The following is a 13,585-nucleotide window of genomic DNA, read 5'->3' as shown; positions in this document are numbered from 1 at the left end:
AAAGGATTCTTGGCAGAAAGTAATGGGGGGAAGGCTATGGATTGAGTTTCAAGAGGCAACTGAGGAAAAGAATGGGGTTCTGGGTTGCTTGGGGTGGGGAAAACCTGTTGAGATACAGTGAAGTTTTATCCAAATTCAGATGTGACGTAGGCATAAAGTATAGGCTCTTAGAAAATTAAAGTATGAAGAAAAGAATATAGGTTAAATGTTTATATTAATTACATACTGTGATGGTAATATTCTGGATATCTGGGGTTAAATAAAATGCACCATTGAGGTTAATGTTCTGTTTTAACGTTAATGTGGCTGATAGAAAAGTTTAAATAATGCCTGTGTTTGGTGTTCTCTCTCTGTTGGGCAGCATTGTGCTGGATGTTGAAATAATCTCCCTCTTGAACTGCGTTGTGGTTTGAACATGAAATGCTTTGCAGAGCCTTATATGTTCGAGTGCTTGTTCCTCCTGGGGGTGCTGTTGGGGAAGGTTGTGGAACCCCTAAAAGGTGGAGCCTTGCTGGAGGACGTGAGCCAGTGGAATGGGTCTTGATTTTGTATAGCCTGGCCCCACTTTCTGTTCACTGTCTGTTTCCTGGCTGTGGACACAATGTGACTAGTCACACACATCACACCCTGATGCCATATTGTCCCTATTATGATGAATTATATCCTCTTAACCTCCAAGACAAACAAACCCTTCCTCCTCAAGTTGCTTCTTGACAGTGACAGAAAAATAAATAATTAAAAGAGGTCAGTAACATATAAACTGTCATTTTATTCACGTCTAGGAGCTAGGTAGATTCTTAAATTCCTCTCCTGGCAGGAGCAGGGGAAAAAATAGATATGGACAATTGAAGAGAGACTAAGAATACTACAGAAACAGCATGGGAGTGAAACTTCCTGACGTTCTATTACTTGAGCAGATGCATACAGTAAACACCACTGACAAATGAACTATAGGTAGAGGAGGCAATTTTCAAAGTGGGAAAATTTGTTTTAATGAGCACATTAGCCAAGGGTTATATTCAGCCAGGGTTCTTTGCTGCAAACAATAGAAACTGTGGTCACGTGGCACAAAAAGTGACCTGGAAAGCAGCCAGGATATGGTCCATGAATGGTGCAGAGCCCTGAGGATGAGGCTTAGGAAATTGGTTAGAGACCAAGGACAGAGAACTCCGTCACCCGACCTGGGCTTTCAGGTTAGGACGACACTGCTGACCTCACTGAGGCCACTTTAGCTCGAATCTCTGTGGCACTAACTCCTCTGGACTCTTGGGGTTCCATGTGATTTCTCCTCTCTGCATCTGTCTGGTCATCCCTCCAAGGTCAAAGAACAGTTTGAAGAAACTGGCTGAAGGAATCTGGTTACTGTGCTGGAAGCAGGAAGATGGAGACTGTGGTTTCTTCATTCTTGAAGGGGGCATCATTCTGCCTCCCAACACTCTTACCATGGGGAGTCAGTATAGGTGTGGATGATTAGAGAACCAAAACTCAGAGCAAAAACAAGGGTTGGTGAAATGCCTCAGTGGGTAAAGGGCACCCACCACCATCCTGGATGAACTGAGTTCAATCCCTGGGACCCATGTGGTCAGAGAGAACCGCTGACCTCCACGTGTGCACAGTGTCATGGGTGGTCAACCCCACAAATAAATAAACATCTAATAAAAGAAGTAGAGAGAAAAGAGTAGCGCTCAGTTCCCACTCTGTAATAAATCTAGACCAATGCAATAACAGAAATCCATTTTCCCTGGATTTGCTGGGATGTGAGAAAGGAGGAACACTCAAAAGTTGCACTGTTGTTGACTTTGTACATCATCTCTGTAGCATCTTGTGTGCCATATGTTGATCACTAGTCTAAGTGATGTATGAGTATTAACTTGACTGAATTTCCTATCACTATACTCTCTTCATTATCTTATAGAGGGGGAAATTGAAGTCCAAATAATGTCTACCTAGTGTGTTAGAGGAGAGAGACTTGAGGCCAAGCTGTCTGGAGATTAAGGGCCAATATTGCTACCACACTTAGTAATGTTTTTATATGCACGTATTCTTAAGAAAATGCCCAGTAAGCAACAGACAATGTATTCCACATGGTGGATTCTTTCCTCCAAAACATTTTTATTTTTTATCTCATGCTCTGGGTTAACAGAACTCCATCATGTATTAAAAATATGTGTATGCATGCTTTGCCTGCATGTATGTCTGTGCACCACTTGCATGCCCAGTGCCCACAGAGGCCAGAAGAGGTTGTCAAATCCTTTGGGATGGGAGTTACAGATGGTTGTGATCCACCACATGGGTACCGGGAATTGATACTGGGTCCTCTGGGAGAGCAGCCAATGCTCTTAATCCTGAGCCATCTCTCTAGTTCCCATTATGTGTGTCATATATGCATAAAATTTATGTGTATTAATGTGTCTGTATGAGTGCATGTATACACATGCATGTCATATATATTATGTGTATCATATATATATTTATGTAATGTGATGAATATGTCTTTGTGAGTGTGTTGTGGGGCATTTGTACACTGTGTGAAAATCTATTGCTGTGACTGGTGTAATAAAAAGCTGAATGGCCAAAGCTAGGCAGGAGGTATAGGTAGGACTTCAGGGCAGAGAGAGAACTCTGGAAAGAAGAAAGGGGGTGGGTCACCAGCCAGACGCAGAGGAAGCAGCATGAATAGTATGGAGAGATGAGGTAACAAGCCACTTGGCAGAATATAGATGAAAATAAACGGGTTAATTGAAGTTATAAGAGCTAGTAGGACAAGCCTAAGCTAAGGCCAAGTTTTCATAATTAATAATAAGTCTCTGTGTCATTATATGGGAGCTGGCTGGTGGGACAGAAAAAGACTCTTTACATGAGTGCAAGCACACACATGTGTGTGAGTCTGCATGTTGGTAGAGAGAGCAGACAGACAGGGGTGTTGGAGGACTAGGCACAGGAGTTACAGGTGTCTGCTGATGCCAGACTTGTAAAGTACTAGAATCCAAACTCTAGGTCCTTCTGGCTCTGAATGTAGTGCTCTTAGCCCTGAGCTATCTCACAAGCCCACAATCATGCAACTTTTGAGAGAAGTTCATTTATAAGCTGCTGTCAGAGTTGCAATCGAGCAGAGTTGAAAGATCAGACCTACAAGCAGATATTCCAAGATGTCTGTGAAGAAACAGGCCTTCATATCCTTTCATACACTGGGGATACCTCTAAGGAATGTTTCCAACTCCTTTAGTGAATAACTCATCTCCTCATGAGACTAGTGACTTTTAAAAAATTTCAAGTCAAGAAATATATACTGAATATGTATATGTGTTGGACACTGCTTAGAAAGTGTGTGTGTATGTGTGTGTGTGTGTGTGTGTGTGTGTGTGTGTGTGTATACTGTGATACAACAGACTGTTATAAAACTAAACCAGCACATTTTCCTTAAGAGGCAAGATTGTTCATCTTTCTCAAAAGATTATGATTTTTCTCTTATTTTAACTTATAAAATGGAGAGGGTTACAGGGACATCAACAGAATACACAAAATAGTTCTAATTTAAAACAGTTTAACATGTGTTTTTGACATGTGTGGCCTTTGGCTTTCATCTCCTAGTCTTATCTCATTGATCCTGAATCCATACATGCAAGAGAAACTAAGACCATGATTGTGATAACTTTGATTTCTCTTTATCTCACATAATAGTGGATTTTCTTTTCCAGTTTGTATACATGCTTTTTTAAAAATAGAATGCTTTCTTGTTGGTTTCCTGAGTATAGATTAGAGATCTGAAACAGCAGCTGTTTTCTTTGATGTATGAACTGGGGTGCTTCCCAGATGGGGAGGAGTGGGGGCTAGGGGAAGCTCCCTTTTCTGTTAATGGTTTCTGTTTCCTATTCTTCATAGTTCACACATGGCACAAAATCTGTGGCCTGTCTTCCAAGCAAGAATTGGAATGGGGTATGCTACAGGATGGCATATGTTGGATGCTGGCCCTAACTTCCTGTTTTCATGTTTGTGGTATGAGTTCCAGGTTCGGTGAGAGACCCTGCCTCAAAAAATAAGGTGGAAGAGTTGGGGATATGACTCTGTAGGTAAGAGCACTTACTGCATAATCATGAGGACCTCAGTTCATACCCTCAGCACCCACATAAAAAGCTGAGTATGGCAACAGGCACCTGTAATCCCAGTGCTGTGAAGGGTGAGGGAGTCAGGTGGATCTCTGGGGCTTGCTGTACAAAATCCTACCTCAAGGGAATAAGGTAGAAAGTCAATGAGCCAGACACCTGAAGACCTACTCTGGCCTCTTCAAGGACATAGGTGCATATCCCCAAATATGTTTACATAACACACACACACACACACACACACACACACACACACACACACCCCTGTACAAACATGCATATGCACACACATATACACCTAAGAGGAAGAATGAACAAAGCTATTGTCCAGAAAGATCCTAGAGATATCACAGGAGCTCATAAGGCTGGTGATGGGATTTTCAAGTGATTTGATTTTACCCCTTCATATAATTTCCCATAATTGTGTTTGTGGTGGTTAATCTTCATTATCAACTGGACTGAATTTAGACCCACCACAAAGCCCACTTCTGGGTGTGTCTATGGAGATGTTTCCAGAAAGGGGGAAGACTCATCCTGAATGTGGCTTGGCACTACAGATGGCAGTGGGTCCTGGACAGAACAAGGAAGTAAGCGAAGTGCCAGCATTCACCTCTCTCAGCTTCCTGACTGCAAATGCAACATAACCCGGTGACACAGGGTCCTGCTGGTGTGACTTCCCTGGCGGGAAGGAGTGAACCTTCCAACTGTGGGCCAAGACAAAGCCTTCCTCATGTCTCCTACCAGGTATTTTGTTACAGCAATGAGAAAAGTACCCAAGAGAGCAGTCCCGAAACACAAGATTCAGGCATGTTGTTGAGGGACAACAGAACTTATGACAAAGATAATCATGCCGAGGAGGCTCATGTTCCCATCTTCTCCTTGCCATTCTGGTGTCTCGGGGGGCTGAGATGGAAACTCAAATGATCCTATGCTTCCCACTAAAGGGAATTTTAGAGGGAAAAAAAAACCCCTAACTTTCTCTTTAGCCCTTCACATTCTAATTTTCTACAGTATCAGGAGATTCCCAGGACGGTTCACAACTTTCCTATGAATTATCTGGGGTTATCTGCCCGGAATCAGTTTACTGACAGTGAAAGATAGCTCATCATAGGTTCAAGGAAGCATAAATGTACCTTCGCCAGCTTTGGGTCCTGCTTGGATCTAAGCATTAAACTGATGTGAAGGACCAGGTGGACAGAGGTATACAAGTTCAAGTTACAGGCCACAGGGGCATACCCTAAGAAGGTAAAGACCTCCCTCAAACAGGTTAATGACTTATATGCTGAATCAGACCAAAAAAGTAGTTAAGCTATAACATATGGTAATGCAGAGGGGTCAGCAGTCATGTCCACCCTTTTCATAGTGTGACACTATGTTGTCATCTACAGACCTCACACTTGATGCCTGCCCGATGGAGGTTTTTAAATCATAACAAGTCTCATCATGTTTTGAGTTAAGTTTATGCATAATTTTGTGGTGGGCTGCTTTCATGGCTAACATCTGCTCCATGTGGTCTGCAGGCACAGGTTGGGATGTACCTGGTAGGGTATTTAACTGGCTAGAGAGCTGAGTAGGAAGGTAAGGGTTACTGGAACAAGAATTGGCAAACAGTGCTACTTCCTGATATTTTAGTCAGGGCATCTTTCCTAAGTGGCTTTCGTATTCCTTTCAGAAACAGAATAAAGGTCAGAGTACCCCGGCCCTATTGTAATTTTTTTAGGTCTTCTAATTCAAAATAGTCAATATGTTGTAGCAACATTTTTGCGGGGAGTAATCATATTCTAAACTCTTTTAAGGCTAAAAAGCCCTGGATATAGCAGAGTGCTTAACTGAACGGAAAGCATTGCCAGCTAGCATTTGCTAAGTATTCCTGAGTTCCTATTATTTTACTTTTATCTTCTTTAATCCTGAGTTCCCCGACTTGCTGTTCTTACTGGTTTAGAAAAGTTCAAGGTCCGAAAGCCAAGCGACTAAACCAAGATGACGGCTTAACGGGGGGCTAAGTTTGGGTCTTCAAGCCAGGTCCTCTTCTTTGCTGTTTCCTCCTGAGCTACTAGGGCAGGCCCACTCACAGGCCTCTTCTTTGACAGTTCTTGACCATCCACTTCCCACTCACTACCATGATCCACCAGGTGAGGTAGAAAGGGTGGTCACTAAGTCATTACACGCACAGACCGGCACCACCTCATTGACACAGGAGTGACAAGGCAAAGCTCGCTCAACCTCTCCCCCGCCCCGCTCAACACTACTGCGGCTGCGCGGACAGCCTGCCGCCCTTACTTAAGATGGCCAAAGCCGCCTCAGCCGCCCCCTGTTCTGCATCATGGAGGCGATCGGGCCCGCCTCCCGGGGCGCCGCAGTCACGTGACCCGCACAATGGCTGACCGGTCACTTAAGGCTTCCCAGCAACGCCAAGCTAAAGTCATGACCGCCGCCGCCGCCGCGGGCTCGGCAGGCCGTGTCGCCGTGCCCTTGCTGTTGTGCGCCCTGCTAGCGCCCAGCGGCGCCTACGTGCTCGACGACTCCGACGGGCTGGGCCGGGAGTTCGATGGCATCGGCGCAGTCAGCGGCGGCGGGGTGAGCGCGGGCGGCAAAGATGCTCCGGAGCGCGAGGGGCGGGGGGGGGGGGGGGGGGGGGGGGGACACGCCGGGGTCGGAGGGGGAGGGAGGGGGAGGGGGATGCCCCGTCCCACAAGCCCCCGCGGCGTTGCCCAGGGAACGGACGCCGCTTCCTCCACGCCCCTTTGAGATGAAGCCGGGGAAGCGGTTCGGGGTCTGCCAGGAAGGGGCGAGGGGCTCGCCCTGCATCGCCCGCCCGCCTGGGCTGTCCCTGCCGCCCTCGACAAGGGTCGCCTCCGAAAAAGGCAGAGAGGGAACGCGAAGCCTCAGGCGGGATGCTCTGGGGGTTCTCTTCCTTCCCGAGGAGGCGATCCTTAGTGGGGGCCGGTAGTGCAGCCGGGTATGGGGACCCTTCTCTTCGAGCAGCGACTCTCCATGTGACTGCTGCCTCCTGGACTCTTTAGGGTGGTGTGAAGTCTGACGCAGTCTGGGGTATTGTTTTTTAAAGAGAGCCACCTTCGTCCCCCACTAACAGAAACTGCCCAGAGGCTGTGCAGTGTGTGCAGGGATGGGGAATGCTGGCTGTGTGGGACGCATGCATAAGAATCATCAGGTGTGCTGATTAAAACTTAAGTTCTGCCTTCCTCTCCCAGTCTGACTTGGTAATAAACACCAGTTATTTCTCAAAAGAAGAGGTCTTGAGCAAGATTTCTTTTTGATTCCAAGATCTCGGGAGTGGGAAGTGGTTTTGTTTTAAAACGGAAATTTTAGAGTAACTTTAGATCTACAGAAAAGTTACGAATACAGTACAATGTTCTGTATATCCCAACATTGTGTGTACACTAATGGACCAAGCTCTTTATTCTCAGTACTGTTTCTTTTTGTTCTTGTTTTTTGATTTAAATGTAATAGCAAATATTTCATATGAAGCCTCAGTCTCTCCTTTTGATAACTTTGTGATACTAGATATAATTGCACAAGCTTTAGGGAAAAAAAAATCAAAACCCCTAGTTTTACTTATTTAGCTCAATTTAAAATTAATATTTCATTACCTGGTGTGATGGAGTAAGCCTTTGATCCCAGCACTCAGGAAGCAGAGGCAGATGGATCATCAGGCCAAACTGGTGTACAGAGCCAGTTCCCAGGCCAGCCAAGTGCTACATAATAAAACTCTGTCCTTAAAAACAATCACTTAATAACCTAGAACAGGAAATTCATTTTTAAAAATTTATTTCAATTGTGTGTGTGTGTGTGTGTGTGTGTGTCTCATGAGAGCATGTGAATGCAGGGGCCTATAAAGGCTAGCAGCAGTAGATCACTGTGAGTTGCCATCTCTCCAGCCCCCAGAGCAGGTAATTCTTATCTATAGAATATTCAATTATTAATGTCTCTATACTGTGTTACTCAATTAGGAGACCAATCAGTAATGAATGAAGATGGGTGAACATTTTATTTGCATACCAGTTTAAACTGGTTGTGTGTGTGTGTGTGTGTGTGTGTGTAACTCTTGCTACCTAGCACAGTTTGTAGCAGCATTTAGATTGCTCTCATTTCACCCTCACATTTTTAGGGAAAACATTTTGGTGCAGTAGTTGAAATGTGGGCTTGACAGGTTGTTGGAGTCATACTGGAATGGACGGTCACCTCATGGTTATTTCATTTACCTTTGCTTCAGTTTCTTTTCTGAGGGCAAAGATAACTGCCTGGCAGTACCATTGTGAGGACAGGTGTGATTAGCCAATTGGGATTATTGTAATAGTTTAGGGATTAGGGAGGAGGAAGTTGCTTTAAGGTCTTGTGATGAATAGGTGTACCCCAAGGCTACTTCCTGGTATTACACATAGCTTCATACCTGGTTTAGGCACCTTGGTTAATAATTTGAAAATTCCCTGTTTAATGATGCGTTTCAACACTTAGGACTGTTGCCTTTGCCTAATATTTACACTGAGTGTGACTGTAGCATTGTTTTTCTAAACCTGGTCCTTTCTGGGTTGAGGGGATATGCATAGGCAGCAAAAGGGCTCCCAGGCAACAAACTGTGCGTTTCTAATTGTATAATACAAAATAGGAAGAATTACTTATGACAGTCATATGTAATGACGGTCTATGATGTCATGCAGACAGTGTTCATTTAATGAACGTGTTTTTTGACATATGAGCCTCTGCTAGGCTGTAAGGTTTTTTAGAACAATGTATTTTTTTTAAGTGTGTGTGTGTGTGTGTGTGTGTGTGTGTGTGTGTGTGTGTATGTGTGTGTGTGTAGCCTGCCATTTATCTGGGGCTCACTGTGTGCTTGGGCTCTTGCTGTGCTTTTAATGGGCATCTTCATGTTACGACACCCTAATGAGTACCCTACTTTAGTACTTGCTCATGGTTTCATGACTTGTGAGAAAATCAGGATGCATGCTGTGTTTAGTTCTGAGCCTCCTACATATGTTCCTTGTACCTGTGAAACAAAACCACAGAAGATACTAAATAACTGCCTTTTGAATAACAAGGAATAAGGACAAGAACTTGAGGAAGACAGCATATCAAGGAACTTAAGGTGAGAACAGTACCAGTGATTGGGATGTAGGATTACAAGTGTTAAAATAGAGACATGGATCTGGTACCAATGTCGCCCACAGAAGCACTTGGATCAATGGGGAGTGGCCGAAGGCAGCTTTCCCTGAAGAAGTGGGCTTTGAGATGATGGCTAAATACTGAATTGGAGTTGATTAGAAAATGAAGATGTGGTGTACAGTCCAGGCAGGCAGGAAACAAAAGACAGTTTGATGTGTCTGCATTAAAAATATGAGAGTGATAGGCAAACTGGCAGAACTGGATCCAAGTTATTAAAGGATTTTAGTATAAAACTAAGCAATTGGAATTTTACTTTAAAAGCTATTAGAGAACAGGAAACTTTAGCAGAATAATGACAGGATTACACTTGTTTGAAGAATATTGAACTGGTAAGTAGTGTGGAGAGTAGAATACAGGGAGGTGAGTGGTAAGCCCCTAAGCCGTTTTCCTTATTCTAGTAGGAGGGCTAGGTTAAGCCAGTGGGGTTGAAGAGTAGGTGATGGATTTGAGAGCCCTGAGGACCTACTGGTGACTGAGGATGACTTTGTTGAAAGGGTGACCTCAGACTTATGGCTTAGACAGATGTTGCTCTTTAGGAAGATAATGTAGAAGGAACAGAGTTGGTAAGAGTGCTGTTTGGTTTGGATATGTTGTGCTCCATGACATGGTTTGTGGCCCAGAGGGACAGGGTAGGAAGACTCTGAGTCTGAGTAAGTTGACCGACCATGATGTCATGTATGAGAGCACTTAGGGTAGGTTGAACCCTGTAAAAACCCAAGCCCTTGTCATATTCTTGGCAAATTGGCAGTTGAGTCCCAGTTTTGTGCTGAAAATACTACCCCTGTTTCCTTTGCTTATGTCACCAGGCAAAGGCCTTTCCTTAGTTCTTGGATTTTTGAAGGAGAGAATTCCGGGCAGACACACAATTTAAGCAAAAGATCATTCACCAAAGCAAAGCAAACACTACAAGGAGATGCTGCAGTAGATTGTCCCAAAGGCAAGGGATCAAGCAGTCCAGTGGGTTTTGTGTTAGGGATTTTAAAGAATTATTTATGACTATGAAATTGATGCTATATTCATAGATAAGGTCCATTTTCCTTTCCTAAACTGTGGAGGACTAGATAGTCCCATAATCATCATGAAAAATATTTGAGTATGTGTGTATGTGGAGGAATGAGGAGGGGTCAAACCATAATGAAAATGCTATAATGAAGTTATGGTCTTTTGGACATGCAACCCTTTCATTAGTGTGTGCATGTGACAGGCAGTTGGGAAAGTGTCCTGGTCCCCTAGTTTGTTTGTTTGTTGGTTTTGTTCTCTATCTTTCTCTTTCTTTCTCTCCCCCTCTCTCCCTCCCCCTCCCCCCTCTCTTTTTTTGAGACAGAGTTTCTCCATGTAGTCTTGGTTGTCCTAGAACTCACTCTAGAGTAGATTGGCCTCGAACTCAGAAATTCACCTGCCTCTGTCTCCTGAGTGCTGGGATTAAAGGCGTGCACCACCACTGCCCGGCTGGTACTCTAGTTTTTAAAATGATAGAAAGACTGTAACTTCAGCTGTACCGATGCTTGTAATCATAAAGGGAACATTTTGACCATCAGGAGATGCAGTTACCAAGACACAGGCTTCAGGTCCTTGCTTCTATCATGTCTTTACTGCTGACTAACTAGAGACACAGCCATGAAGAGACAGCTCTAGTTTTCCCTGGTTACCTCATACCTAACACTTTGCCTACTCATTGATATGACCTCCCAAAGTACAGGTTTTTGGTTCATTATTGGTTTTCTTTTTTTCAGGCTGTCATCTGCCAGGGTCTAGTCTAGGTATGACTAAATTTAGTTAGTACCTCTACTTTCTACATATGTTTTTTCGTTCTTTCTGTTACCAATCTTGTACACACGTTTGTTCACGTGGCCTTGCCTTGGGGACCCTTGTGTAGTCAATGCTAATGGTAGTGGATGGGATTTATAAAGATGAGGTGAGTACTGTTTCTTCTCAGCATTACTACATTACATATTAATGGGTAAGATTGTCTGAGATTCATCTCATTTATCCTTGCCTCCAGATATTTTTATTTATTTTACGTCTCAACAGCAGTTTCTCCTCCCTCTACCTCCCCTCTGTCCTGCCCCCATCCAGTCCTCCATTTCTGTTCAGTAAAGCTCAGGCCTCCCGTGGATATCAACAAAACATGACATATCAAGTTGCAGCAGAGCACCTCACCTCATGTTAAGATTGGACAGGGCAATCCAGTGTGAGGAATAGGGTCCCCAAAGCCCTAGCCTCCAGATGTTGCTGAGTGATTTAAGACAGAATATTTCAGTTTCGAGATAAATTTGAAATCATGTTTACATTAGCTATTTTTCTTGTTTCTATGTCAAAATACCCCAAATGAATTCAAGGGAGCAAGGATTTATTTTGTCTCCAAGTTTGAGGGTTTGGTCCACCATGGTCAGGAAGGAGGATGAGGCAACATACATTGTGTCTGCAGCCGGACAGCGAGAGAGATGATAGCCCGTGCTCAGCTAGCTTGCTTCTCTTTGGACAGTTTGAGGCCCCAGCCCCTGAGATGGTTCTACTCACTTGAGGATGGGCCTTCCCATCTCAGTGAACTCCGTCTAGAAACTCCCTCACAGACATGCCCAGAAGTTGGTGATTCTGGATCCTGTCAAGTTGACAGTGTTAGCCATCACAATGTTTTAGTAACCTTTATAAACTTATCTCTCAGCTAACTTTTTTTCTTTATTAAGATTTTTTTTTATTCATTTTACATCCCAACCACAGATCCCCCTCTCTTCCCTCCTTCTGCTTCCCCCACAACCCACCCCCCCATTCCCTCCTCCAAAAAGGTAAGGCCTCCCATGGGGAGTCAGCAAAACCTGGTACATTCAGTAGAGGCAGGTCCAAGCCCCTCTCCCTGCATCAAGGATGTGCAAGGTGTCCCACCATAGGCAATGGGCACCAAAAAGCCAGCTCATGCACCAGGGATAGATACTGATCCTACTGCCAGGGACCCTTTAAGCACATCAAACTACACAACTGTCTCACTTACGCAGAAGGCCTAGTCCAGTCCCATGGAGGCTCCACAGGTGTTGGTCTAAATTTTATGAGTGCCCACTAGTTTGGTTTGGTTGTCTCTTTAGGTTTCCCCATCATGATCTCGATGCCCCTTGCTGGTAGAATTTCTCTTCCCTCTCTTTGACTGGATTTCTGGAGCTTCGCCTGGTACTTGGCTGTGGATCTCTGCATCTGCTTCAATGAGTTATTGGATGAATCAGCCAACTCTAATACCAGCATAAGAAAACCTGTTAGCTCTTAGCAAAACAATAGGCTTGTGCACCAGTGATTGGGCACAGACCAAACAGCCCAGGGAAAGGACACAGGATAGCTTCGGGAGGGCTCTAGGTCAATACCACAGATGCCTCAAGTTTATTACCCACAACCTTTTTATACCCAAAGCAAAAAGACCTCCCCCTTTCAGGGACATGACGGTTCAAGGTGCAAAGTACAGACAAGTATAAACACCTCCTTTAGTACTCAAGACACCTGGTAACCATGCCTTTAGCCAAAACATCCTATTATGCAGCCTTGGGGAGTGGGGGGGCAACAAGCAACTCTCTGATCTTGAGTCAAGATGGAATAAGGCTTCACTATGGAACCTCTGTGGGCCCTCACAAACACTATAGACAAGTATTGATGATTTTATTTGTTTTATTCATATTCTTTGAAAACTTTCTTTTCCCCAGGCAACCTCTCGGCTTCTAGTAAATTACCCAGAGCCCTTTCGTTCTGAAATACTGGATTATCTCTTTAAGGTAAGGAAAAATAATTATCTACTGGGCCTGTGATGTTTTGAAAGTACATGGTGAATTTCAGCCATAGAATTTATCAGCTCTCTGCTAGCTTTTGTAAACAGTGGCAGATTATGTTTGGAATAAACTGCTTTTTGAGGCTTTGCCCTTCTCACCTGTATAGCCAAAAGGGCTTCTATGGGTGATTGTTTTGAGTTTTTTACATGCTGGGGCACAGTGATAATACTGTTATTTTTTTTCCACAGCCAAACTTTGGTGCCTCTTTGCATAGTTTAAAAGTGGAAATAGGTGGTGATGGGCAAACAACAGGTAGGAGGATTTGGGAAATGGGTTCCCCCAACATTTTAACCTATACGTAAACGTACGGACGTAGGGAGGGTCAACCCACTTGAGGCTGATTGGTCTTCAGCAGATTGTGCTTTACTTTTCTCCTTTTACATTATCTGATGTGTGTGTGTGTGTGTGTGTGTGTGTGTGTGTGTGTGTGTGTGCACATGTTTGCCTGTGTGTCAATGTATGTTCATGGTTGTGAGCATGTGGAGGCTAGAGATT

At 44.1% G+C, this 13,585-nt stretch overlaps 1 protein-coding gene across 1 annotated transcript in view; it reads left to right on the top strand.

The window, feature by feature from the left end:
- The first annotated feature begins 6,202 nt into the window (after positions 1 to 6,202).
- The window catches only part of Galc (galactosylceramidase), a 49,466-nt gene continuing 42,083 nt past the window's right edge, over positions 6,203 to 13,585 (top strand). The window contains exons 1-3 of the mRNA XM_059279030.1: positions 6,203 to 6,680; positions 12,968 to 13,036; positions 13,279 to 13,342. Of these exons, the coding sequence (XP_059135013.1) occupies positions 6,480 to 6,680; positions 12,968 to 13,036; positions 13,279 to 13,342 (334 nt within the window). The 5' untranslated portion in view covers positions 6,203 to 6,479. The remainder of the gene's footprint in view (positions 6,681 to 12,967; positions 13,037 to 13,278; positions 13,343 to 13,585) is intronic.

The sequence above is a fragment of the Peromyscus eremicus genome, chromosome 14 (genome assembly GCF_949786415.1).
Source record: "Peromyscus eremicus chromosome 14, PerEre_H2_v1, whole genome shotgun sequence".
Classification (NCBI taxonomy): Eukaryota; Metazoa; Chordata; class Mammalia; order Rodentia; family Cricetidae; genus Peromyscus; species Peromyscus eremicus.
This window is presented reverse-complemented; position numbering and strand designations above follow the sequence as displayed.